This window comes from Macaca thibetana, chromosome 11, assembly GCF_024542745.1.
Source record: "Macaca thibetana thibetana isolate TM-01 chromosome 11, ASM2454274v1, whole genome shotgun sequence".
NCBI classification, from domain to species: domain Eukaryota; kingdom Metazoa; phylum Chordata; class Mammalia; order Primates; family Cercopithecidae; genus Macaca; species Macaca thibetana.
The window spans coordinates 107,713,273-107,740,085 of NC_065588.1; the positions used below are offsets into that span (position 1 = coordinate 107,713,273).

The window sequence follows — 26,813 nt, forward strand, 5'->3', positions numbered from 1 at the left end:
GTTGGGGGGACATTTCCTTAATTCTATAAATTTGTTTTCTAAACTCCAGAAAAGTTTAATGCATTGGGAGAGATAAAATATACTGGCAAAAAGATACTACACACTGCTTCGTAAAGATGAGTGTTTGATACATGACGGAAAGCACTGGTTCTCCAACTGTACTTCATGACATCCTATGATGTCTTCAGGACACCCCAGAAGACAAGGGAAAACTGAGTACGTAGGGAGCTAGGACACCACTAGCTCTTCTTCCAACCACGCTTGTTTTAACTAAGAGTCAGCATGGGATCTCATCAGAGGGAAAAAACTGACCTATTCTATGCTAAAAAGAAAATGTTAAAGTCTGGGCATGGTGACTCACACGTGTAATGCCAGCACTTGGGAAGGCTGAGATGGGAGGATCACTGGAGCCCAGGAGTTCAAGATCAGCCTGTGCAACACAGTGAGATATCTGTCTCTACAAAAGCTAAACTAAAAAAAAAAAACAAAAAAATTAGCCAGGTAGGGTGGTACATGTACTTGGGAGGCTGAAATGGGAGAATAGCTTGAGCTCACGAAGCAGTAACCCATGATGGCAATACTGCATTCTAGTAGGGGTGACAGAGAGAGACCCTTTCCCAACAAATAAATACATACAAACATAAATTAATTTAAAATGTAAAGTTTAACAGCCATTGTTATAGGCAATAAAAACAAACCACAATGAGCAGGGAATGTGAGAGAAGACTCTAAAAAGGACAGATGTGGGCTTGGTTTTGAAAAAGTATCTAAAACTCCAGTTAATAAGGTAGATTCTTGAAGTTAGGATTAAATCCAGGAGTAAAAGAAGAAGGCACAGGCTGGCCACGGTGGCTCACGCCTGTAATCCCAGCAACTTGGGAGCCCAAGGCACGTGGATCACAAGGTCAGGAGTTCAAGACCAGCCTGGGAAACAGTGAAATCCGTCTCTACTAAAAATACAAAAATTAGCAGGGCATGGTAGCACGCGCCTGTTGTCCCAGCTTTTTGGGAGGCTCAGGCAGGAGAATCACTTGACTTGAACCCGGGAGGCGGAGGTTGTGGTGAGCCAAGATTGTGCCACTGCACTCCAGCCTGGGCAACAGAGCGAGACTCTATCTCCAAAAAAAAAAAAAAAAAAAAAGAAGGCACAAAGTTGGTGATGTCTAACACACAGAACATGCCACAGTAGGTCAGTAAGTGGATTAACATTGGGAAATAATGAGAGGTAAGGTTGAAAAAGAGAAGTTCCACTGGGAAGAGTCCTGTATAGCATCCCAACTTTATTCTGTAAGCAATAGTGGCCACTGAAGATTTTGAGCAAGGGATGAGATGATCTAATAAAAGCAATGTCTAAGAATTTCTTTACGTCAATGCCCAGGACTGACTGAAAATGAGAAATCTGGCAGACAAGTTGTTTAGAAGATTATAACAATATTTGCCTTGGTGGAAGAAAACAGGGACCACCCTTATTTTCTATTTTCACTGTTAAATCTTTTGGTATACACTTTTTGAAATTTTTACCACGTGTGCATATATAATTTTTTAAAGTAAAGTTGTAAACAGAAAAAAAATCTACAATGAGATACTACTTCTTACTCTCCCACGAGGATGGCTATAATCAAAGAGACAGACAATAACAAATGCTGGTGGGGATGTGAAAAACGTAAGAAACCTCATACACTGCTAGTAGGATTGTAAAATGATACAGCTATGTTGGAAACAGCTATGTGGGATTGTAAAATGATACAGCTACCATGCCCAGGAGACCAGCCTGTGCAACACAGTGAGACCTCACCTCCATTTTCAAAAAAATAATAAAAAGGAAAGAAACAGCCCAACAGTTACATAAAAGCTTCAACACAGATTTAGCATATGAGCCAGCAATTATCTTGCAGGTATGTGTGTGTATGTATGTATGTATGTATGAGTATGCATACACACACATCCCCATGAAAATTGAAAACCTATGTCCACACACAATTTTTTTTTTTTGAGATGAAGTCTCACTCTGTCACCCAGGCCGGAGTGCAGTGGCATGATCTTGGCTCACTGTAGCCTCAGCCTCCTAGCTTCAAGTGATTCTCTGCCTCAGCCTACCTAGTAGCTGAGATTACAGGTGCACGCCACCACACCCAGTTAATTTTTATATTTTTAGTAGAGACGGGGTTTCGCCATGTTGGGCAGGCTAGTCTCAAACTCATGGTCTCAAGTGATCTGCCGGCCTCAGCCTCCCAAAGAGCTTGGATTACAGGCATGAGCCACCACACCCGGCCCACACAAAAACTTTAAAAGTCAATGTTAATAGCAGCATTACTCGTAAGTCAAAAGGTGGAAATAATGAAAATATCCACCAACTGATGAATAAACAAAACGTAATGTGCCTGTGTACCTGTACAATGGAATATTTGGCCATGAAAAAGAAGTACTAATACATGCCACAACACGGAAGAAACATACCAAGTGAAACAAGCCTATCATAATATATATGGCCAGGTGCGGTAGCTCATGGCTGCAATCTCAGCACTTTGGGAGGCCGAGGCGGGCAGATCACTTGAGGTCAGGAAATCAAGACCAGCCTGGCCAACACAGTGCAACCCCGTCTTTACTAAAAATACAAAATTAGCCAGGTGTAGTGGCAGGAGCCTATAGTCCCAGCTACTCAAGAGGCTGAGGCGGGAGAATCGCTTCAACCTGGGAGGTAGAGGTTGCGGTGAGCCGCGATCATGCCACTGCACTCCAGCCTGGGCAACAGAGTGAGGCTCTGTTTCAAAAAAAAAAAAGAAAAAAGAAAAAAAAAAAGAGGCTATATATGATTCCATTAATATGCAATGTCCAGAATGGGAAAACCTATGAAGACAATAGATCAACAGTTGCCTGGAGCTGGGGAAAATTGAAACAAACAGAGAGGAACTGCTAAGGGGTTCAGAGTTTCTTTTCAGGGTGATGAAAATGTAAATTGATTGTAGTGATGGTTGCACAATGCTGTGAATATATTTAAAAAAAAAAAATGGGCTGGGAGCAGGGTTCACGCCTGTAATCCCAGCATTTTGGGAGGCTGGGGCAGGAGGATCATTTGAGGCCCAGAGTTTTGAGACCAGCCTGGGCAACATAATGAGACCTCATCAGTACAAAAAATGACAAAAATTAGCCAGGAGTGGTGATGCATATCTGCAGTCCCAGCTTAACCAGGAGGCTGAGGTGAGAGAATCGCCTGAACCCATGAGTTTGAGGTTATGGTGAACTATGATGGCGCCACTGCACTCCAGCCTGGACAACAAAATGAGACCCTGTCTCAAAATAGAACGAAAAAAAAAAAAAAAACCTAATTTTCTCCCTATCTCAAATGAATGATTAAATTTTCTAGCACTATGATAAAGTGAGATAAAAGGAAAAAAAAAATCCGTAAGAGAAAAATATATCCTGTTTAAGTAATAAAAACCAGTATTTATTTTCCTTACTAATAAATTGTTTGTGAGAGGTACACATTGGATTCTTCAGTTAAAATTCAAGGGAAAACATTTATAAGATAAAATACATCATCTTAGTTTGACTAAGCCCACTACATAAGAAAAAAGGCACTACAATTAGTAACTTTTCTTCTTGTTGTTGAGACAGGGTCTCACTTGGCTCACCACAGCCTCAATCTCCCTGGGCTCAGGTGATCCTCTCACCTCAGCCACCTGAGTAGCTGGGACTACAGGTGCACAACACCATGTCTGGCTACTTTTTGTATTTTTTTGTAGAAACGGGGTTTCACCATATTGCCCAGGATGGTCTTGAACTACTGGGCTCAAGCAATTCATCTGCCTTTGCCTCCCAAAGTGCTGAGATTACAGGAATGAGCCACTATACCCAGCTGGTAATTTTATGTTTTTATAGCAACCTTCTTAAGCTCTAAATTAGCTAACTTAAAATTTGAACTAAAAATTGTTTAGAAATGGTATCACTTAAAATGGTCCTGCATTTTACTTCAAAATCAACTAAAAAATAAAAATAAAAAATTCAAACTTACTAATGAGGTTCCTCTGAAAGCTGAGTGAAGATCAATAGCCCACGCTCTACAGAATCAAAAATACATCAAATTCTACAGCAAAGCGTGAGTGGTGCAAAACAAGAACAAGACAAAATACGGAAATTCACTTCATGAGGTTTGCTGTATTTAAAAAAATAAGGTGATAGATTCCATGTATGTAATACTAGATTGCTGATTCCCACACTATCTCCTAAAAAGATCAAAATAAGTTTTAGAAAAGATTCCAATATAAAGATACTGCTGTTTTCATTTTCTCCATTAGGCTTCTGGATCAGGATCTATTTTAAGTGGGGAGGAGGAGGAAAAGCTACCTGAAAGAAATTTCTGCCATCTCAAAATATGAAATTAGCCTAGGCCTGGTGTGATAGCTTAAGCCAGTAATCCCAGCACTTTGGGAGGCTGAGGCAAGAGGATCACTTGGGCTCAGGAGTTCAAGACAGCCTGAGCAAGACAGTGGGACCTTGTCTCTATTTTAAAAAGAAGAATTCTAAAACTAGAGAGTAAAAGAGACAAAGAGAAAGAGAGAAACAAGGAGAAATTAGTCCAATCATTGTTTGAGCACTTCTTTATAAAAAGTACTATTTTCAGCTCAAAAATTAAAGAAAAAAAAAAAAAGAAAGTGATTCTGTAGAAGAGCTAAGACAAAAAAAGTAAATTTAGAAATGCTCAAGAATCAAAAAAACAGAATTTAGGAACTGAAATGTCCATACTATTAGCGAAGAATAGTAGTCTTTTTATAACAACTTATTCTCAAACCTATGGCAAAAGTGTTCAGAATTAGGTTAAGGAAAAGTCAGTAAAATGAAATGAATTCCAATTCTTACAGCTATACAAGTATCTTGTTTCCCTGGCAAATATGTAAAACATTTTATAGATTCGGATTCTTTTCTAATAAAAAACAGAACAACTATTCAAGTACATATGCCCACTTAATATTCTTTCCCAGGAGTATGAAATAGAAATAGAACAAAGTAGAAATTAAACTGAGATAATTTATTCACATTCCTTCTCTTGCTTTATTACTAGTTTTAATATATCTGCTATGCATAAGACTCCACTGAGACCATCCAAGGCAAGAGAAAAAAATAATACTAAAACCAGACAGTAAGTATATTAGCATTACACAACCCTGCCAGTAAAGTCTTACTGAAAATGTCCTGAAAACATATGAGTTACTTACCTAAAAAAGAGTTTAAGAATGCTACTTGTTTTACTTAAACTATCCCACTAGCAGAGTGTTAAGTGTTTTTGCAACTCCCTCAGTACCACTAAGTAGTATTAATCTTTCTCACATTTACCATTCAGCACCAGCTGATAGACAATCTGAATTTCTTAAAAATAAAATAAAAATAAACTACACTTCTCAAATCATTACAAGTGAGGAGGGCCACCTTTTCTTATGTTCACTGGCTATTTTAAAAACTTTTTTTCTACTTTTCCCAGTTTGTGGCAGGTCTTTTTAAATGTACGGTTACTTTTGGACACATCTAAGTATTTTTGTTTTTGTTTTTTTGAGATGGAGTCTTGCTCTGTCACCCAAGCTGGAGTGAAGTGGCACAATCTTGGCTCACTGCAACCTCCCCTTCCCAGATTCAAGCAATTCTCCTGCCTTAGCCTCCTGAGTAGCTGGGGCATGTGTCACCACGCCTGACTAATTTTTTTCTATTTTTAGTAGATACAGGGTTTCACCACATTGACCAGGTTGGTCTCAAACTCCTGACCTCAAGTGATCCACCCGCCTTGGCCTCCCAAAGTGCTGGGATTACAAGCGTGAGCCACCACACCCAGCCTAAATCTTTACTTTTTTAATAATCAAATATATCAATCTTTTATGTTTTTTTTTTTTTTGCTCTGGTAGTCATGCTTATAAAGTCCTTCTCCACTCAAAATTATACAGATTCACAGATCTGCTCCAGTGTAGTTTGAGTGTTGTTTTGTTTAATTACAGTTCTCTCATTAATCTATTTGATTTTATTTTAGTTATCAGTGTGAAGTAGGAATCTAATTTGTCCCCAATGTCCCAGAATCATTTACTGAATAATCCACCTTTCCTCCAGAATTAAAGTGCTATGTTTATTGTATATTAACAAAATACCACATAAACTCAGTTTTGGATTCTCCATATGTAGCCACTATGACAGTTATGTTTTAATTCTTTTTTTTTTTTTTTTTTTTTTAAACAAGAGTTTTGCTCTTGTTGCCCAGGCTGGAGTGCAATGGCGCAATTTTGGCTCACTGCAACCTCCGCCTCCCGGGTTCAAGCAATTCTCCTGCCTCAGCCTCCCGAGTAGCTGGGACTACAGGCATGTGCCACCATGCCTAACTAATTTTGTATTTTTAGTAGAGACGGGGTTTCTCCATGTTGGTCACGCTGGCCGTGATCTACGCACCTCAGCCTCCCAAAGTGTTGGAATTACAGGCATGAGCACTGCGCCCAGCTGACAGTTATGTTTTAATTCTGACATATTTTAATATTTGGTAGGGCAAGTCCTCCTTTATGACTCTTGTCGAAAGAAATTTCCAAAATTCTTCTGTTACTACACATAATCTAATAAACTTTAGAATTATTTTGTCAGTTTCTACAAAAACAGAGATATGTATGTGTGTGTGTGTGTATATATATATATAAATATATATATAATTTTTTTTTTTTTTGAGATGGAGTCTCGCTCTCTCACCTGGCTGGAGTGCAATGGCGCAATCTCAGCTCACTGCAATCTTCACCTACAGGGTTCAAGTAATTCTCCTGCCTCAGCTTCCTGACTGGCTGGTACCCGCCACCATGCCCAGCTGATTTTTGTATTTTTAGTACAGACGAGGTTTCACCATGTTGACCAGGCTGGTCTCAACCTCCTGTCCTCAAGTGATCAGCCCACCTCGGCCTTCCAAAGTGCTGGGATTACAGACGTGAGCCAACACACCCAGCCAAAACTGAATATATTTAAAGATTTCTTTGAGGAAAACTGATAACGTTGTAGTATTAAATAATTCCATTCAAAGTATGGCATGTTTCTCCATTTAGCCAAACCTACTTTTATTTCTCCTTCAGTAGTGTCTTCATAAATCTTCAGTTTATCCCCATGTCCTATGCTTATTTGTTTTTGTTTTTGAGACACAGTCTCGCTCTGTCACCCAGGGTGGAGTGCAACACGGCCATCTCGGCTCATTGCAACCTCCGTCTCCTGGATTCAAGCGACTCTCCTGCCTCAGCCTCCCAAGTGGCTAGGATTACAGGTGACCGCCACCCCACCCAGCTAATTTTTGTATTTTTAGTAGAGCCATGTCGGCCAGGCTGGTCTCCAACTCCTTAACTCAGGTGATCCGCCACACCAGGGTGCTTTGTTTTTGAGACAAGGTCTTGCTTGTCACCCAGGCTGGAGTGCCGTGGTACAACCACAGCTCACTGCAGCCTTGACTTTCTGGCTGCAAGTGATCCTCTTACCTCAGCCTCCCAAGTAGCTGAGTCTACAAATATACACCACCACACCCGGCTAATTTTTGTACTTTTTGTAGAGACGGGGTTTCGCCAAGTTGCCGAGGCGGGTCTTGAACTCCTGAACTCATCCTATGGCCTCAGCCTCCAAAAGTGTTACAGGCATGAGCCACTGCACCTGGCCTATTTCTACACTTTGGATTCTGCTCCCATGTATCTTGAATCAACCTTACTCTTATTAGGACCAAACAATATTTTTTTATTGTCTAAATAAAATCTATTTTATGTTAGAGGTTTTTCTTTTTTATATTTAATAAATGAAGTTATTGTTTTGACTTTGGCAAACGTGATAGGGCAGAGAATTTCTATATACTCTAAAAAATATAAAACATAACTTGAATAAATGGAAGATGACCATATCTTCATAAACAAGTAATACTATCTACTGTGTACCACCAACTATTCTGTTTAGCTTTCCATCACATAGTTCCATTCCACCTATTTCTTTCTTTTATCTCAGTAATCTCTGTACTGCCTCCATACTGGCCTCAATAAATGCCACTCTCCATTTACTGCTTGGCCCCCGAATGAACACATATCTGTGTCTTAATAAACCACAGCAAAGTCAAGGCTGTAAACTTTCTAATGGGTCAGTTTTAAGAGAAGAATATTGTACCACTGAGAGTTCTAGCTAGCTCACTAGAATGACAACTCCCAAAGTCCATGGCCCCAACTCAACCTCCTTTCCTGCCCACTGATCTGGACCAACCTAGCTACAAGACTACCTGTGTATCCATTATTTCATCTGTCTATGTACCACAGGGCACCTCAAAGGAGAGACTATCCATCCTGATCACTTGCCCAGCTTTAGTGCTGCCTGCCTGCCTGCCACATCTAAAGCCTACTGCATGCACTCCTAGCTACAAGGATATGCCTACTTAGCTGCAGGGCTGTGGCCTACCTGCCCTAGCCCTAGTAAAGCATCATCCATGAATGAACCTGAAATACATTTAGACTTCTCAGGCCCCAAGGCTTCCTAGGTCATATCCTGCTCTGCGATCTGCCTCTTCATTACATGACTGATACAGCATTTCTAATGTCACACCCTTCTGAAGAGATCCCTGTTTGTTACTCATATTCTGTTACTTAACACAAAGAGCTATCAGACCAAAAAGACAACCATATGAGAACACAACAGCACAACACCAGAATAAAACAATCTGTAGAATTTTATTTCTCACTGTTCTATAATTACACATTCATACTCCAACTTCTTCCAACTACTAAAATCTACACAATTCTTTTATTTTTTTTTTTATTTTTGAGATGGAGTCTCGCTCTGTCGCTCAGACTGGAGTGCAGTGGCATGATGTCAGTTCACTGCAACCTCCGCCTTCTGGGTTCAAATGATTCTCCTGTCTCAGCCTCCTGAGTAGCTGGGATTAGAGGTGCACGCCACCATACCAGGTTAATTTTTTTTGTTAAATCTACAGAATTATTTGCATCGCTGACTCCATTTGTTATTCAATGTCACGCAGTTCATTATTCCATTTTTCTTGAATTCATTCACATGCTTTTGTATCTCTAACTCTAAAAATGCTTAGAATAGAGTACGTGGCGTACATGAACTCCCTGAAGAAACCGTGAACACCATGAAATTACATATAGTGTGGGCACGGTGGCTTGCACCTATAATCCCATCACTTCTGAAGGCCAAGGTAGAGGACTGCTTGAACCCAGGAGGTAAAGGCCAGCCTGGGAAACATAGTGAAAACCAGTGTCTAAAAAATATTTTAAAAATTAGCCGGGCATAGTGGTGCGCACCTGTAGTCCCAGCTACTTGGGAGGCTGAAGTGGGAGAGTTGCTTGAGCCAGGAGGTTGAGGCTACAGTAAGCCATGATCACACCACTGCATTCCAGCCTGAGTGACAGAGCATGACCCTGTTTCTTTAAAAAAAAAAAAAAATTAATTTTTAAAAGACTTACATTACATGTAAAATCTACATGTGTGGTGTAAATTTTTCTAGGGTGAGGATATACAGTTTCACTAGGTATACAGTTTCACAAGGTTCTCAAAAGGGACCCAAAATAGATGCTTATATTTCTCTGTACTGTCCATAGCAACAAGCACAGCAAGGAACACATCCCAGAGCTCTCTAAGTATCTGTTGGATGACTATATATGTAAGACCACTTACAGCTTTTTCATTCTTTCCATAAAATAATGCTTCTACAAAAGTGTATTAAGGCACTGAATTTCATTTATTCAAACACATTTATATTGAGCCTGTACTATGTGCCAAAGCACTATACCAAACCATGAGAATAAATAATACAGTATCACTGTCTTACTTTGAGCACAAGGAACTCAAAGTGTAACAGGGGAGACAAGCACATAATTTTAATACAACATGGAATAAGGGCAATGATATACACATGATAGGAGGGAACTTGTGTGTGGTAGCTGGCAGTGTGTAAGTGTCATGTGGCAAAAGCAGCAGGCAAAGAAGCAGACACTGGGGACACACATCTAAGGAGGGTGTGAAGGAAAAGCAGCCCAGGAATGAGAAAGGGAAGGAATGATCAATAAACATAAAAAATACAGAAGAGCAAATTCTGAAGGAGGGTGAAACGAACATTTAAGTGCAGCAATAAAGACAGAAAAAGATTCCACAGGACCTGGCAGTTAGAGGTTAACGGTAGCCTTAGGCAGGATAATGGCTAGAAGAATTCAGGATTAAAAAGAATCCTTTTGGGCCGGGCACAGTGGCTCACGCCTATAATCCCAGCACTTTGGGAGGCTGAGGCAAGCAGATCAGGAGGTCAGGAGATCGAGACCGTGGCTAACACGGATGGTCTCTACTAAAAATACAAAAAATTGGCCGGGCAAGGTGGCGGGTGCCTATAGTCCCAGCTACTCGGGAGGCTGGGGCAGGAGAATGGCGCAAATCCATGAGGCGGAGCTTGCAGTGAGCCGAGATGGCGACATTGCACTCCAGCTTGGGTGATAGAGTGAGACTCTGTCTTTAAAAAAAAAAAGAATCCTTTTTAGGATGAGCAGGAAGCGAATAGGTTTTCAGGCTAAAAGGAAAGATTAAGTAGAAAGGAGGATGTTGAAGAGTCCAGAAACAGAGAAGTGGTATAAAAGAACAAGGAGAAAATAAGATGGCCGGGCATGGTGGCTCACGCCTGTAATCTCAGCACTTTGGGAGGCCAAGGCAGGTGATCACTTGAGGTCAGGAGTCCGAGACCAGCCTGGCCAACATGGTGACACCCCGTCTCTACTAAAAATACAAAAATTAGCCGGGCATGGTGGCAGATGCCTATAGCCCCAGCTACTCAGGAGGTTGAGGGGGGAGAATCCCTTGCACCTGGGAGGTGGAGACTGCAGTAAGCTGAAATTGCACCACTGCACTCCAGCCTGGGTGACAGACAGAGACTCTATCTTTAAAAAAAAGAGCGAGGAGGTAGGTAGAAGGGAGAGCGTCAAGGGCATGATTGAAGAAGTTGGCTTAAAAATCGTCTCTACTAAAAACAGAGGAAAAACAATAACGAGGCCAGGTGTGGTGACTCATGTCTGTAATCCCAGGATTTTGGGAGGCCAAGTCTTTTGGAAGACTCTTAGGCCCAGCAGTTTGAGACCACCCTGTGCAACATGGGGAAACTCTATCTCTACAAAAAATATAAATATAAAAAATTAGCGGGCCGGGCGCGGTGGCTCACGCCTGTAATCCCAGCACTTTGGGAGGCCGAGGAGGGCGGATCACAAGGTCAAGAGATCGAGACCATGGTGAAACCCCGTCTCTACTAAAAATAGAAAAAAAAAAAAAAAATTAGCCGGGCACAGTGGCAGGCGCCTGTAGTCCCAGCTAATCGGGAGGCTGAGGCCGGAGAATGGCGTGAACCCGGGAGTCGGAGCTTGCAGTGAGCCGAGATTGTGCCACTGCACTCTAGCCTGGGCGACAGAGCAAGACTCCGTCTCAAAAAAAAAAAAAAAAATTAGCTAGGCATAGTAATATGCATATATAGTCTTAGCTATGTAGGAGGTTGAGGTGAGAGGATCACCTGAGCCTGGGAAGTCGAGGCTGCAGTGAGCTGTGATTGCATCACTGCACTCCAGCCTGGGCAACAGAGCAAGACCATCTCAAAAAAAAAAAAAAAAAGATGGCACGGAGGAGGAAGATAAATTTGTAGATAAGGAAGGGAGTGGTCAGTTGATGGAGATCTTTTCCATTAACCAACCTTTTCCTTACATGATTTTTCACTAAATGTGACAAAGAATCTGTTAAGCGAAAGTAATTCTTCAGACTAAATCCAATTAGAATGGTCATGAATAAGGAATCGCAGGATATTATATAGTATTAGAATCAAAGCATGCAATTAGTTATAAGTTTAAAGGACAGAACATGTTCTGTGTTACTTCACCAAAGCCAGTATAGCATGTATTTTTTATCAGTCCTAAATAGCCCTAAATGCAGTGGAAAATATGATTTAGGCCAAGGGCTGGCAAACTTTTCTGTAAAGAGACAGTCAAATTTTCTGGCTTTGCAAGCCCTACAGTCAGCTACAACTATTCAACTCTACGGCTACAGCCATGAAAACAGCCATAGATAATGCACAAATGCATGGGCATAGCTATGCTGCAATAAAATTTATTTACTGATGGGTAGATCTGCTGACCCCTATCATCTAGGCTGAGAATCCTACTAAGAAAATGAAGCAGTAGGAAAAAGTATGAGGAACAATGGAATAAGAAAACAGAAGTAAAGCCATAGTTGAGTTGGAGTAAAGAGAAAAACATGAATAATAGTGCAACAGGAAGAGCAGAAAGAAAATGAAGGAAAAAAAATAGAGGAGAAAGGAATACTGGAAATGGATGGAAAATCAAGTAAAAAACAAGCAGAGATAACAGGACAATTCCAAAGGTACACAAACACAGAGTGAAAAGCGGCTGATAAGAAGTTTTGGCAAAATGAAGAGAATCTCAGATCTGTCTACACTGGAATTCAAATAAAGGATAAATAAAAACTGATTTTCCAATGATAATCTGATGGTCTCCTCTAATTATGAATGTGCCAAGGGGACTCACAGCTCATAAGATGTAAAGCTACTTTCAGTTTGTCAGTAAATCAACTGGAACATGTATAACATTCAAGAGACCAAATGAAATTTATTCATCGTACCGTAAGAAGTCACTATTTCTAAGCCTTTTACTCATTTGCATATATGCATGAGTATAACTTTTAAACTTTATTGAAATCAATGATGTTAGCATCAAGAACTTAAAAGTCACACTGACCTTACTTATGTTAAAAGGTTTCCCCAGCAGTGGCTCACGCCTGTAATCCCAGCACTTTGGGAGGCCCAGACGGGTGGATCATGAGGTCAGATCAAGACCAACCTGGCTAACACGGTGAAACTCTGCCTCTACTAAAAATACAAAAAAATTAGCCAGGCGTGGTGGCGGGCGCCTGTAGTCCCAGCTACTGGGGAGGCTGAGGCAGGAGAATGGCATGAACCTAGGAGGCGGAGCTTGCAGTGAGATGCGATCGCGCCACTGCACTCCAGCCTGGGCAACAGAGCGAGACTCCATCTCAAAAAAAAAAAAAAAAAGAAAGAAAGAAAGAAAGAAAGAAAAGGTTTCCCCAGCAGCCGGGTGCAGTGGCTCACACCTGTAATCCCAGCACTTTGGGAGGCCAAGGTCGGGGGAATCAAAAGGTCAGGAGTTTGAGACCAGCCTGGCCAATATGGTGAAACCCCGACTCCACTAAAAATACAAAAATTAGCCTGGCATGGTGGCAGGCGCCTATAATCCCAGCTACTCCAGAGGCTTAGGCAGAAGAATCGCTTGAACCTGGGAGGCAGAGGTTTCAGTAAGCCAAGATCATGCCACTGCACTCCAGCCTGGGCAACAAGAGAGAAACTCTGTCCCAAGGAAAAGGAAACAAAAAGGTTTCCCCAAAAATAAAGTCAAAGATTTAAAACACACACACACACACAAAATCTTGAACAACATAATAGTCTGCATCTTGTATTTCTTGAGTTTTTTTTTTTTTTTTTTTTACTTTTAGTTTTAGTTTTATTTGTGGAAAAATCCTTTAACAACCATGCAACTTACTTGGCTGGGCACAGTGGTTCACGCCTATAATCCCAGTAATTTGGGAAGCCCAGGCAGGCGGATCACCTAAGGTCAGGAGTTTGAGACAAGTCTGGCCAACATGGTGAAACCCCATCTCTACTAAAAATACAAAAATTACCCAGGTGTGGGTGGTGTGTGCCTGTAATCCCAGCTACTAAGGAGGCTGAAGCAAGATAATCGCTTGAACCCGGGAGGCGGAGGTTGCAGTGGGCCAAGATCATGCCACTGTACCCACCCTAGGCAACAGAGCAAGACTCCGTCTCAAAACAAACAAACAACTGAGATAAACAACAAACCACATAACTTATGTCACTGCAGTATAATGTTAAGAACATGAGTTAGAGTGGAAAAGCTAGATTTGTGTCCTCACTTTAGCAAGTTTCCTAAATATGCCTCTGTTTCCTCATTTATGATGTGGATAATAGCTGTACCTGCTACGGAAACAAGTTGTGATGATTACGTGAACAAGTGTAGGCAAATCTGTTAGCACAGAGTCTGGCACATAGAATATGCACTCAAATTGTAGTAATATTATCAACCTTAAGAATCTGACAGCACTATTACAGAAGAGAATTATACGATAAAAGCTCAGAAACGAAATCAATTCCTAACTTTTAGGAAACTACAACGTCATATTAGTATACTCTAATCATTCACCCACTTCTATTATAAAAAACACTCAATCCATCTATCCATTCAAGATGTAGAAAAGTACTACCAAATGATAACAGCAGAGACTATTTCAGGCAGTTGCCGATTCTGAGACAGAAAGGGGACTGTGAGGCAAGAAAAAAAAGCACAAATTCTTTTTTTATTCTGTTGCCTGGGCTGGATTGCAGTGGCGCGATCTCACAATCTCTGCCTCCCAGGTTCAAGCAATTCTTCTGCCACAGCCTGCCCCTGAGTAGCTGGGATTATAGACATGTGCCATCATGCCCAGCTAATTTTTTAATTTTTTAGTAGAGATGGGGTTTCACCACGTTGGCCAGGCTGGTCTCGAACTCCTGACCTCAAATGATCTGCCCACCTTGGCCTCCCAAAGTGAGATTACAGGCGTGAGCCACCACACCTGGCCTAGAAAGCACAAATTCTCAAGGCCACAGAACAGAGCCACTCCTGGGATCTCATCACATGAAGGCCATAGCTCACACCCTTGACTGCCCAGAGCCTCACCCAGGCTAATTATAATTAAACCAAGATCTTTAGAAGTGAAAACATTTTTAAAAACTCCCCACGTGACTAAACGTGAACCCAGCATTAAGAAGCATTGATTAAGCCATACCTTCCTTTACTTTGGGAGTAATCTGAGTAAGTCTCTAACACAAAATAATAAAAATCCAGATGCAGTACTAAATGCCTTAATTTTGTTATTAATGAAACCATGCAGCCTGGCCAACATGGCAAAACCCTGTCTGTACTAAGAACACACACACACACAAAAATTAGCAGGGCGTGGTGGCATGTGCCTATAATCCCAGCTACTTGGGAGGCTGAGGCAGGAGAATCGCTTAAACCCAGGAGGCAGAGGTTGCAGTGAGCCGAGATTGCGCCACTGCACTCCAGCCTGGGCAACAGAATAAGATTCCATCTCGAAAAAAAAAAAAGAGAGAGAAAATCATGCCAATTAATAACTCTAGAACAGATTTATCCATACTGATTGTACTTCCAAATTAATACTTCTCTTCTTTTATAGAAGAGAGCAATTTCTGCCTGGATAGTCTTAACTTAGCTTAAGAGACCTGAAAAGTCCTAAACACATGACTTAATACTATTTTCAGGATACTATACACTGGACACAACTGTATAATTCACTAAAGCACTCTAAGTTTTGAAATAAGATACCTGGCCAGGCGTGGTGGTTCACACCTGTAATCCCAGCACTTTGGGAGGCCAAGGCAGGTGGATCTCGAGGTCAGGAGTTCAAGACCAACCTGGCCAACATAGTGAAACCACCTCTCTATTAAAAATACAAAAATTAGCCAGGCACGGTGGCACACACCTCTAGTACCAGCTACTTGGGAGGCTGAGGCAGGAGAATCGCTTGAACTTGGGAGGTGGAGGTTGTGGTGAGTTGAGATTAGGCCACTGCACTCCAGCCTAGGCAACAGAGCGAAACTCCATCTCAAAAAAAAAAAAAGAAAAGAAAGAAAGAAAAGAAGAAATAAAATACCTGAAATTACTCCAATAGTAGATGTCCTCATCAAGAAAACTAATTCTGTAATATATAGCAAAATATACCCATCCCCTTATGAGTATAGTGAGATCTTCAAAGTTGTCACTCTGATCTGTATTTTCTTGCCTTTCTATAATGAACTAAAATTATCTGAGAAATAAAGACATAAAGTAATAAAAATTTAATGACATTAATTTTGAAGAGGAGCAAGGAATGGACCATCACAAACATCTCAAAGTAATATTCAGTCTTCCACATTTGGGAAATGCCAATTCATCATAAAAACAAAAAGACAATGCATACTGTAAATGGCTATTAAATGACCTGATACCCAACAGAGTAAGGAACCTTTTTTTTTGTTGTGGCCAATACTCTTTCTAGAGTGTTATGTATTAAATTCAACTAAAATTTTATCTTCCAAAATCAATTTTTGAATTTATAACAGTGGAATATTTCAATAGTATAAGTATAAATAATTTAGTACTCATAGGCATAAACAAAAATCAACTCCAAAGGTAGCTGCTAAAAAAAGACTTGTTTATTTGTATAGGATGCTGAAGGCCTCTTAAAACAAAGAGTTGTGAATCAAAGACAAGGACATTTGAGAAGATTCAAAAACAGAACACTGTGCTTTCATCAGCATATCAAGACAGTTAAAGAATACCCAGTACTGTTAGCCTCTGAAAAAGCAAGCCAAGAGAAAGACTCCTAAGTCTAAGAAAAAGAATCCTGGCATATTATTATTTCCATGTAACAGTGTAGAATAATCAGCCCAACAAAAAACAGCTCTTGGTATAGATTTGAATACTGAAAATCAAATTGCACTGAATTACAATTTACAACAGAATTATATATTTCACTACAGAATTTGGCATATACAAATAAATAAAAGAATTTTAGAACCGGCTGGGCGCAGTGGCTCATGCCTGTAATTCCAGCACTTTGGAAGGCCGAGACGGGCGGATCATGAGGTCAAGCGATCGAGACCATCCTGGCCAACATGGTGAAACCCCGTCTCTAAAAAAAATACAAAAATTAGCTTGGTGTGGTGGCACACTCCTGTAGTCCCAACTACTCAGGAGGTTGAGGCAGAAGAATCACTTGAACCCGGGAGGCAGAGATTGCAGTGAGCTGAGATTGCGCCACTGCACTCCAACCTGGGGACAGAGCAAGACTCCGTCTCAAAAAAAAAAAGAATTTGAGAACCAAGTTCAGGATTGCCCAGAAGTGCCTTGCAATATGTTACTGAACATTCAATAATGCTCTGCAAATGAGTAACAGGAATTCCCACTTTGTTCGTCAATGGACACTTACAAAAGAGACTAAATTTTTAATATAACCACATAATCGCTTTTAAATTCTCAAAATCTTGCCTCATATTCTATTTTTTAAATATACATGTTCTACTTCTTTACCCTTTTTCATTTTCATTAGACAACTGTTTTCTACCAGCCGTTCTCTACCTTTCTTCCTTAGCCCTATGCTTTGATTTCTTTCCAGATTTGCCACATGCCCACTTATAAACGAAAGCATTGTAGGACAAATGGGACAAAAAATTTTCAGTTGAATATAATCAGTAGCATTCTTGACCACAAAACTGTAGAAAATGCTTTACAAACTAATTTTTTAAGAGATCACAAAAACTCTATTTTTCTCTAAAGTACTAAAAGTTTTTCCAACAAAAATGCATTAAAATTCCCATTTTTCGGCCGGGCGCAGTGGCTCAAGCCTGTAATCCCAGCACTTTGGGAGGCTGAGACGGGCGGATCACGAGGTCAGGAGATCGAGACCATCCTGGCTAACACAGTGAAACCCTGTCTCTACTAAAAAATACAAAAAACTAGCCGGGCGAGGTGGTGGGCGCCTGTAGTCCCAGCTACTCGGGAGGCTGAGGCAGGAGAATGGCGTGAACCCGAGAGACGGAGCTTGCAGTGAGCTGAGATCCGGCCACTGCACTCCAGCCTGGGCGACAGAGCAAGACTCCATCTCAAAAAAAAAAAAAAAATCCCATTTTTCTAAAAAATTGCCTTACTTGGGTTATTCCAGAAAGCAGATATTTCTTTTTTCTTTTTTTTTGAAACGGAGTCCCACTCTGTCACCCAGGCTGGAATGCAGTGGTGTGATATCAGCTCACTACAACCTCTGCCTCCTGGGTTCAAGCAATTCTGTCTCAGCCTCCCTAGAAGCTAGGACTACAGGTGCACGCTACCACTCCCGGCTAATTTTTATATTTTTAGTATGTTGGCCAGGCTGGTCTTGAACTCCTGACCTCAGGTGATCCACCTGCCTCAGCCTCCCTAAGTGCTGAGATTACAGGAATGAGCCACCATACCCGGCCCAGATATTTCTTTTAAAAAAGTTTGTAATCCCAGCACTTTGGGAGGCCGAGGCGGGCGGATCACAAGGTCAGGAGATCGAGACCACGGTGAAACCCCGTCTCTACTAAAAATACAAAAAATTAGCCGGGCGTGGTGGCGGGCGCCTGTAGTCCCAGCTACTCGGGAGGCTGAGGCAGGAGAATGGCGTGAACCCGGGAGGCGGAGCTTGCAGTGAGCCGAGATCGCGCCACTGCACTCCAGCCTGGGCGACAGAGCGAGACTCCGCCTCAAAAAAAAAAAAAAAAAAAAAGTTTGTAACAGCACTGTGGAAATCTATGCTTGAATAAATTTAGTAAACCATGAGGCATATTTAGGAAATCAAAACCCACCTCTTTTTGCATAACTGGAGTCCATATCTTTAAACTGTACCACAACAAAGTCTGAACATTTGAACAAGATACTCTCCATTATTTCTTCACGTTTTGGCCCCGAACTGGATTCTGTACTTTTCTCATGTGCGGCATCAAGTACCAAATCACACTAAAATGAAAAACACAAGTAAGTATTCAAAACATTTACAAAATAACATTTGTTAGGAATTCTTTAGCTCATCAAGGTACCAGTTCTTATATGCCTTTGACAAAAATAATCTCAAGAGAACCTGATAATCACATCCTTTTTCCAACGAATATGATTTATTATCCATCATTTAAAAAATCCTCACTTCTAAATGTTTTTTGTTGCTATGGTTTGTCTTAAGTACATTAATAATAATTTTTTAAGAGGAAAAAATAAACCACTACATCCCTCTATTAGTTCACAATGCTTAAAAGTGATTGAAATATTTTAATAAGCACACACATCAAGAAGTCTTTCTGATTACACAAACCAGTCTATAAAATAATCAGTATTTGAAACTGAGGAGTAAAATCATTCAAAGTGGCTTTAAAAACTAGGTAAAGCACTGACTATGAATATGTTCTTTTACTTTGTAAGAAAAAGAAAAAAAAGTAAAAATTACCTTCGGACTGTAGGTTTTAAAAACTCCTTCATATATACCTCCATTTTTCACTTGTACTTCACATTTGGAGCCCTAAAAACATATAATTAATTTATCAAAGAAACAGTATATTATCTGGTCACCAGGGATAATTGTTTTCATTTTACTTTTTATACCTCATCAGGCTTCCTTCAATATTAGGTATTCACTAACAAAACAATACAAAAATTTCAAAACATTAACAATACACTGAACTCTCGAAATTCTTCAGGAGGCTCTACTCAGAGCTTGCAGTACGAATTTTAATACTGAAGCCAAACATGTCTGACCCCAGCTATTTTGACAAAATAATGTACAAAAGACAATCAACTACTAATATTATTTTACACACACCGCAGGGTTAACAAGAATACAGTTGTCTATTGTTATTGGTAGGGGAATGGTTCCAGGACCTCCTTCAGATACCAAATTACATTATACTTAAGTCACTTACATAAAATGTAATAGTATTTGCATATAACTAAGCACATTCTCCCAAATACTTTATCCCTATATTACTTATAATATCTAATATAATATAAATGATATGTAAATTGTCATACTGTATTGTTTTGGGAATAATGACAAGAAAAATGTCTGTACATCTTTGGTTCAGATGCGACCTTGCATCTTTTTTCTCAAAAAAAGAAAAAAAAATTTATTTATTTATTTATTTTTTTTTGAGAAGGAATCTGGCACTGTTGCTCAGGCTGAGTGCAGGGGCATGATCTTAGCTCACTGAAACCTCCACCTCCCAGGCTCAAACAATCCTCCCACGTCAGCCTCCCAAGTCACAGGGACTACAGGCACGTACCACCAAACTCGGCTAGTTTTTTTACTTTTTGTAGAGACGGAGTTCTGCCGTGTTGCCCAGGCTGGTCTTAAACTCCTGAGCTCAAGCGATCTGCCCACCTCGAACTCCCGAAGTGCTGGGATTATAGGCGTGAGTCACTGTGCCTGGCCTTTTTATCAAATATTTTTGATCCAAGGTTGGCTGAATTCATAAATATGGAACTCACAGATGCAGAGGACCAACTGTACTGTTACAATGATTAGACTGGATAAAGGGAGTTCTAACCTATTTCTCTAAATCATCCTGACTAAACATGATCTAAGCAATGTTACTTTGACAATCATTTATCCATATTTTAACTTCATGGAATTACTTTATTCTACCCCCAAGGCAGTTTATCCCCAATAATCTAATAACTTACAACAACTGATGTAAGTATATGAACCATCCTCATATTTGCATAGATTCCGTCAAAAGAAATCTGGAATATTAAAAAAAAAAAAAAAAAAAAAAAGACTATTAGAAATTAGTACAAATTGAATCTCCCTTATCTAAAATGCTTGGGACCAGAAGTATTTCAAACTGTGGGTTTTTTCGGATTTGGGGATACTGCATTACACTTAGTGCTTGAACATCCCTAATTCAAAATGTGAAATTCTAGAGCATTTCTGATTAGGGATATTCAGCCTGTATTTACACTTGCATATAAAGTTAATGTTTATTTTGTTGCAAAATGTTTAGTTAGGTTTATGATATCTTACGTGTATTAAAGGAAGATTCTGTTTATTTAATACTCTGCTTCTGTAGAGAACAGAAGGAACAGAAGGTCAGGTTTTCAAGTGTTATCAGTCATACCAACTAACGATATTTTGACTAAACGTGATATAAAAAAGCAAAAGTCAACTTCCATAAAGGAGGAAGGACACAAACCATAAGGATGGAAGACAAATCAATGGTTGGAGAGAGAGGAGGGTTCACTAAAAAGTGATTTGAGGGATTTTGGTGGGCAATGAAACTGTTCTATTATCTTGATTGTGGTGGTAGTTACACTGATTGTATGGATTTGTTAAAACTCACAGAAATATACCCTAAGAAGGGTAAAGTATAAATAAACGGGGTAGGAAGCCAGGTCATACCTTCACAGAAAAACCCTGACTAGGTTCTCCCAGCATATCTGCATCAATGACAGTGCTTAAGTCTGATCAACCACACTATTCCATATTACTACTATATACGTGTGTATCTTCCTGACTCTTGTAAAACAATCTGTCTAATAAAGGCAACGTCTCAAAAATTTGTAATAGCTTCTCATTTATTTCTTCCATTACATGGAACTTATACCGTCTGCCCTTTAGGTCCAGTTCAATTTCATTGGTAACATTCCAAAATTTAGGACCAGAAAGCCAAAGTAGAAAAATGAAAGCAGCAGAAAAAAAGCACATTAATTCAAAATAAAAAGCATAAAGAATTCTGCAGACTCCACTCTTGGTGTTCATAACATGTATCTTGGAGGTTTTTCACTTAGATTTGCACTTAGTCATTTAGAAAAGAACAAATGACTTGTTCTTATTATTACGCATGAAAAAAATACTATTTACAAATGATATGGTTTGGTTCTGTGTCCCCACCCAAATCTTATCTTGAATTGTAATAATTCTCATGTGTCAAGGGCAGGACCAGGTGGAGATAACTGAATCATGGGAGCACTTTCCCCTATGCTGCTCTCATGATAGTGAGTTCTCAGGAGATCTGATGGTTTTATAAGGGGCTTTCCCTGCTTTGCTCAGCACTTCTCTCTCTTCCCGCTATGTGAAGAAGGATGTGTTTGCTTCCCCTTCCACCATGATTGTAAGCTTCCTGAGGCCTCCCAAGCAATGCAGAGCATGAGTCAATTAAACCTCTTTCCTTTATAAGTTACCCAGTCTTGGGTATATCTTTATTAGCACTGTGAGAATGGACTAATACAACAAATAATTTTACATTTTATGCATAGAATCATTAAAAAAAAAAAACACATGTAGGCTAACAATCATATACTTAAACAGTCAAGTTATCTGTGATAAAATTCAAGAGAAGGGAATTTTTTGCCTTGGCATTTGGTCTGTGGTTAGAGATCATGTTTTAGCTACTAATTTTCCCCAATAAGTAACATTAAAGTTACTCACCGTAGACTGAGGCAGTCCTTTGTTACTGTTTCGACCTCTGAAAAGATTAAATATTATTTTTATTAAATTCAACAGGCTAAATAAGCTGAAAAATATTTCCAAACTTAAAATATAATTCCATTCAAATAAAGGAGAGGCTATCTGTGGGAAGAGCTCACCTAATATTAAGTCTAAAGGTTACCTAAGGATGGCTCTACCTGTGCACTGCTTGTCTGGAGACCCAGAATGGGTAGGGGTCATAGAAGGAAGGAAACTAGAAATAATCAAACTTTATCAAAATCAAATAAATAAAGTAAAATAGCCTACTGGAAGAAAAAAACTAATGTTAAACACAAATTAATAATAATCATAGCCAGGCATGGTGACATGCACCTCTAGTCCTAGCTACTCAGGAGGCTGAGGCAGGAACACCAGAGTCCAGGAGTTTGAGGCTGCAGTGGACTATGATCATTCCACTGCAGTCTAGCCTGGGCAACAAAGCAAGACCCTGTCTCTAAATAATAATCTTTACTCTCAAAGTAGCCAATCACTGTTATAAAGAGCTACTCCGAAGCAAAATACAGATTATATTTTTGATTTAACTAACACAGATGACTGACACCAAGCCACTTCCCATATTTCTCCCCCATCTATAAAAGAGAAACAGGTCATATGGGCTGGGCACGGTGGCTCATGCCTGTAATCCCAGTACTTTGGGAGGCCAAGATGGGCAGATCACGAGGTCGGGAGTTCAAGACCATCCTGGCTAACACAGTGAAATCCCATCTTTACTAAAATTAAAAAATTAGCTGGGTGTGGTGGCATGTGCCTGTAGTTCCAGCTACTAGGGAGGCTGAGGCAGAAGAATCACTTGAACCTGGGAGGCAGAGGTTGCAGTGAGCTGAGACCGCCCCATTGCACTCCAGCCTGGGTGACAGAGCAAGACTGTGTCTCAAAAAAAAAAAAAAAAAAAAAAAAAAAAAAACAAACCCAAACAAGAAAAACAGGTCATATGATTACAACCGCAGGGAAAAAAAAAAAAAAAACTGAAAATAAGCTAAATCATTCAAAGCACTTTCATTTCTAAATAATATGTGTCTATATGTGTGGATTGTTATAACAAGTGCCTTTCCTTGCCAACTCTCTCCCTCAGAAAAGATGCAGTACACAAAATTCGGCTGTCAAGTAAAGATGAACTCTATTTTTATGTGAATTACAGAATATAATACAACCTAAAGCTTATTCCACTGAAAAAGATTAGGGCCCTTAGAATAATTTAAAAACACCGTTAAAGTGAAATGTTACATTTCTCATAAACATTAGTCATGACAATAGGACTGGAATCTTGTTTTAATAAAATAATCACAGCACTCAAACCAAAATTCAAAACATTCAAGGAAAAGCACAATTCAGGGTCCAAAAAGTCTAGTAATATGACTGGTCCATTCCTAGAAGAGTACTCTAAACATTCTGAAGGCCAGTCCCAGCTTGGTCTCCAACTCTGTCACTTTCCTTACTTTCTTCTCTCATCCAGAAAACAATGACTTGAATCAAATGATATCTAGGATTCCTTTCATTTCTAACGTTCTAATTCTGTAACTGTTTGCCTCAAACATGGCACAGAGATAAACTTCTGAAGTCTAAGGAATACAACTAATAATTTATCTTTCATAGATCTCACTACAAAAAAAGACACCATACTAAGTACCTCACATGGAACATGTCTAATCTATCACCTCTACCTTACAGGTGAGGAAACTGAGCCTTACCAATCAAATATCTTGACCAAAATCATCCAATTCATGAGCAGTAGAGCTGGTATTTAAACCAGGTATATCTGATTCCATGTCTAAGTTTTTCATTTCTAGGTTATGCTGCCTCTTTGAAACTGTATCACAAGGAATAAACTACCTCATCTAACAGAAATTCTGTACTTTTTCAAACATCATTTGAATTCATGGCTTTAGTGGGGGGTAGCGGGTGGTTACTTATAGTCTGTACATGAAGGCAAAAATGCCTAAATCTTACTTAGAAGGATGATCTGGTATCCTGGTGGTTGCTGAGATGCCAAGTTACAAAACCTTGAACAAATGCCACGAACTGTCCTTAAATTCATATGGCCTCCCTACAAAGCTATGTAAAAGACTTAAAAACATAATCCCCTTTAAATAAGTCACATTGTTCTTTTTAGTGATTATGTGGTTACATCTTTAACTAATAAAAAGTAATTGTTTGACCATGGAGTTTACTCAACAGAACATATCATTCAACCAGGAAAGTATTATCATATAAAAAACAGTACAGAATACAGAAACCACTGATTTCCACTGATCTATGACATGGTTGGACACCCAAGAAGAATGTTAGCATATCGAAGCAGTATTCTCTGAAATCCATTAAAGTCTAAATTCTTGTTTCTTTTTGTATCCCTTCAAGTTATGCTTCACTTTTAATCTTTTCATTAATATCTCAAACCAAGTATTTTACTATTTAATAGAGAAACAAATACTGAATTGCAATAAAAAAAGGCCAAGAGCACATTTTAGACCTAAGTATATTTATGGTTAGATAGATCAAGTTTAACAAAACACTAATATCCAGGACTCTATGCTTTCAATAGTTGCCGAATATGAAATTCAAGTGTGACTTAAAATGTCAGTCAAATTAATATAAAGAAATTTACATGCTGAATGTGGTAGCTCATGCTTGTAATCCCAGGACTTTGGGAGGCTGAGGCAGGAGGATTACTTGAGTGCAGGAGTTTGAGATCAGTCTGGGCAACAAAGCAAGACCCCGTTTCTACAAAAAATAAAAAATTAGCCATGTTTGGTGGCACAAGCCTGTGGTCCCCGCTACTCGGTAGGGAGAGGTGGGAGGATCACTTGAGCCCAGGAGGTCAAGACTGCAGTGAGCTGTGATCATGCCACTGCACTCCAGCATGGGTGACAGAGCAAAACCCTGTCTCAAAAAATAAGTAACTAAATAATAATAACACAGAAGGGAGAAATCAATGGGGTTGTAAATCAAACAAGAATGGTATGAGCTCATAACTATTAAAGCTGGGTGATAGGTGTTCAGGGGTTCACTTTACCATTCTACTTTCAAACAATTTCCCTTAAAAAAAAAAAAGAAAAGAAAAAAAACCCACCTTCTGATGTGATACAATAGGATAGACCTAATCAAGTTTACGGATCTACTACCAGTTTACGAGAAACATTAAGATGGAAGGATATATTAACTGATACCATGAGGTTACTCACAGTTTAAATCCAGAATGTAGTAAATGCAACATAAAAAATGAGTTTTTCTTTTTCTTTTTTTTTTTTTTATTTTCTGAGACAGAGTCTCACTCTGTTGCCAGGCTGGAGTGCAGTAGCACAATTTGGCTCACTGCAACCTCCGCCTCCTGGGTTCAAGCGATTCTCCTGCCTCAGCCTCCAAGTAGCTAGGACTACAGGTGAGCGCCACCATGCCCAGATATTTTTGTATTTTTAGTAGAGACAGGGTTTCGCCATGTTGGCCAGGATGGTCTCGATCTCTTAACCTTGTGGTCCACTCGTCTCAGCCTCCCAAAGTGCTGGGATTACAGGCATGAGCTACCACGCCCGGCCAAAGATGACAGTTTAACAAATAAATCGGCCGGGCGCGGTGGCTCAAGCCTGTAATCCCAGCACTTTGGGAGGCCGAGACAGGTGGATCACGAGGTCAGGAGATCGAGACTATCCTGGCTAACACGGTGAAACCCCGTCTCTACTAAAAAATACAAAAAACTAGCCGGGCGAGGTGGCGGGCGCCTGTAGTCCCAGCTACTCGGGAGGCTGAGGCAGGAGAATGGCGTGAACCCGGGAGGCGGAGCTTGCAGTGAGCTGAGATCTGGCCACTGCACTCCAGCCTGGGCGACAGAGCGAGACTCCGTCTCAAAAAAAAAAAAAAGAAAAGAAAAGAAAAGAAAACAAATAAATCACGTAGTACAAAAACACCATAGGAGGAGAACTTATAAATTTTAAAATACATATAAAAGCAATACATAAGCTGGGCGTCATGGCTCAGGCCTGTAATCCCAGCACTTTGGAAAGCCGAGGTGGGTGGATCACAAGGTCAGGAGTTCGAGACCAGCCTGACCAACATGGCGAAACCCCGTTTCTACTAAAAACACAAAAATTAGCTGGGCGTGGTGGCACGCACCTGTAATCCCAGATACTTGGGGAGGCTGAGACAGGAGAATCACTTTAACCTGGGAAGTGGAGGTTCCAGTGAGCCAAGATTAGGCCACTGAACTCCAGCCTGGGCGACAGAGCGAGACTCCATCTCAAAAAAAAAAAAAAACTTAATGCGCTTAAAATTGTTGAAATGGTGTATTACATATATTGTACCAAAATTTAGGAGAAAAAAACTCAGAATCTCTTCCCAAAGAAATTTCATTTGCAACAAGGTATGAAAGAGTTCATGATGCTTTCAAAGGCACTTGGTAGGAGGAGATTGGTAGAATCACTGGAGATAAGTGCTAAATTGTAGCTTGCCAAAACTAGGGAAAGAGAGCTGGGAGGACTCCTCCGTGGATCAGAAGAAATTTAAAACACTGATCTCAGAAACTATCCCTTCAAAGAAGCTAAAATTTGATCAGATCAGTCTGTGGAGCAGTTTATGCCCCAAAGCATCACTGAAAAACAATGCAGGCCCTCCACATCTGAGGATCTCACACCCTCAGATTCAACCACTCGAGATGAAAAACACTTAAAAAT

The 26,813-nt window shown here is 40.0% G+C and overlaps 2 protein-coding genes across 13 annotated transcripts in view; one reads left to right on the plus strand and one right to left on the minus strand.

Moving 5' to 3' along the window:
- Window positions 1-26,813, plus strand: part of ALDH2 (aldehyde dehydrogenase 2 family member) — a 419,735-nt gene that overhangs the window by 142,934 nt on the left and 249,988 nt on the right. The gene's annotated exons all lie outside the window — the stretch shown is intronic.
- The window catches only part of ATXN2 (ataxin 2), a 154,987-nt gene that overhangs the window by 85,358 nt on the left and 42,816 nt on the right, over window positions 1-26,813 (minus strand). For all 12 annotated transcript variants that reach the window (XM_050749631.1, XM_050749644.1, XM_050749642.1 and 9 more), the window contains exons 2-5: window positions 22,093-22,129; window positions 20,349-20,408; window positions 19,117-19,188; window positions 18,485-18,635 (exon numbers count right to left, since the gene is read on the minus strand). In XM_050749631.1, coding sequence (XP_050605588.1) covers window positions 18,485-18,635; window positions 19,117-19,188; window positions 20,349-20,408; window positions 22,093-22,129 — 320 coding nt within the window. The remainder of the gene's footprint in view (window positions 1-18,484; window positions 18,636-19,116; window positions 19,189-20,348; window positions 20,409-22,092; window positions 22,130-26,813) is intronic.